This window comes from Limulus polyphemus, unplaced genomic scaffold (assembly GCF_000517525.1).
Source record: "Limulus polyphemus unplaced genomic scaffold, Limulus_polyphemus-2.1.2 Scaffold4844, whole genome shotgun sequence".
Taxonomy (NCBI): Eukaryota; Metazoa; Arthropoda; class Merostomata; order Xiphosura; family Limulidae; genus Limulus; species Limulus polyphemus.
In genome coordinates, this window is record NW_013670454.1 from 70,675 (window position 1) to 72,256 (window position 1,582).

Here is a 1,582-nt window from a genome sequence, read left to right on the forward strand (position 1 = left end):
GCCTTCAAAATGAAGACATAAATCCTGAGGATGACGTTGTAACATCGAAACATGTAGAGTCATAAACTTTTTGAAGGCCATAGATAGGCCTAAATAAAATGTTTTTAATTGTTTACCAGTTTAACGTTGAATATTATTTACGATTTTATATACTTTAGTGTTTGGAAATATATACCAAAGTTGCATACTAAACCGTGACACCATTCTTCACAAAATAAGCTTTCATTCTTCTTTTAAAAAATGCTCGAAAGTACACCAGAATATTCAGATAAAAAAAATGTAGTAATCTCTAACAGATTGTATTAAAACAGATAAAAACATTTCTTAAACCTGACTTTAAAGTTAGATATCATACAAAATAATTTCTATTTGCAGTAAAAACCTATTAGTATGAATGATCGGCACTTGTATAAAAGTTAAAAAAAATTTAATGTTTATTTGTGCACAATAAACCCAATATTAATTGAAAGTTTCTTTTTATTTATCTATTTCATTATTAACCTAATACAAGTTTTAAATGTTCAGATGTTCCAGAGGAACATTTCATTCAGTACACTTGTACTTATTATCTTATCAAACCCTTCCTGCCAGACAGTGGTACTCACCTCAGCTAGCCTCTTAGCTGTGCTGATGGAAGTAGACTTCTGTTCTCCATAATCTTCCAGCTTCCTAGACATGCTGCGGTTCTCAGAAATAAGATCAAACAGTTCTTCATCAGGCATGTTAGCTGCCTAGTTCATCAAGAATTAGGACAACAGATATATTAACAGCACAAACATCTGACCAAAGATTCACCTTATACAAGTAGTATCACAAATATGAGGTTACAAAATAGTTGACGAGTCCAGCCATAAAAACATGACAAAAAATAAATTGTCATTCAAAGTATAAAACCTTTAAATGTGATTTTTTAATGTACTAATTTCTTACCATTATAATATTTGAAACATAAAATATTAACCTAGCTCTGTTTACTTCAGAAATCTGTCTCTTCTTGTTGTTTGATGACAAACAAGAAAGTCTTTAAATTAAATCCTTCAGATTAATGTTCTGAATAAAAGTTATTATGAATGTTATTAATTGTTTAATCCCATTTACTGGCTCTTAAGTTTCAAATCTTGCATGCTTCCTTACACTACAGTATCATGATATCAACGTGATTCCATACACTACAGTATCATGATATCAATGTGCTTCCTTACACAACAGTATCATGATATCAACGTGCTTCCATACACTACAGTATCATGATATCAACATGCTTCCTTACACAACAGTATCATTATATCAACGTGCTTCCTTACACAACAGTATCATAATATCAACGTGCTTCCATACACTACAGTATCATGATATCAACGTGCTTCCATACGCAACAGTATCATGATATCAACGTGCTTCCATACGCAACAGTATCATGATATCAACGTGCTTCCATACACTACAGTATCATGATATCAACGTGCTTCCATACACAACAGTATCATGATATCAACGTGCTTCCTTACACAACAGTATTAAGCTAACATGATTCCATACACAACAGTATCATGTTATCAACATGATTCCATACACTACAGTA

At 31.7% G+C, this 1,582-nt stretch overlaps 1 protein-coding gene across 1 annotated transcript in view; it reads right to left on the reverse strand.

The window, feature by feature from the left end:
- Positions 1-1,582, reverse strand: part of LOC106471770 (DNA polymerase epsilon catalytic subunit A-like) — a gene marked incomplete at its 5' end in the record, with an annotated part of 43,591 nt that overhangs the window by 29,145 nt on the left and 12,864 nt on the right. The window contains one exon of the mRNA XM_022400386.1: positions 606-731. Coding sequence (XP_022256094.1) covers positions 606-731 — 126 coding nt within the window. The remainder of the gene's footprint in view (positions 1-605; positions 732-1,582) is intronic.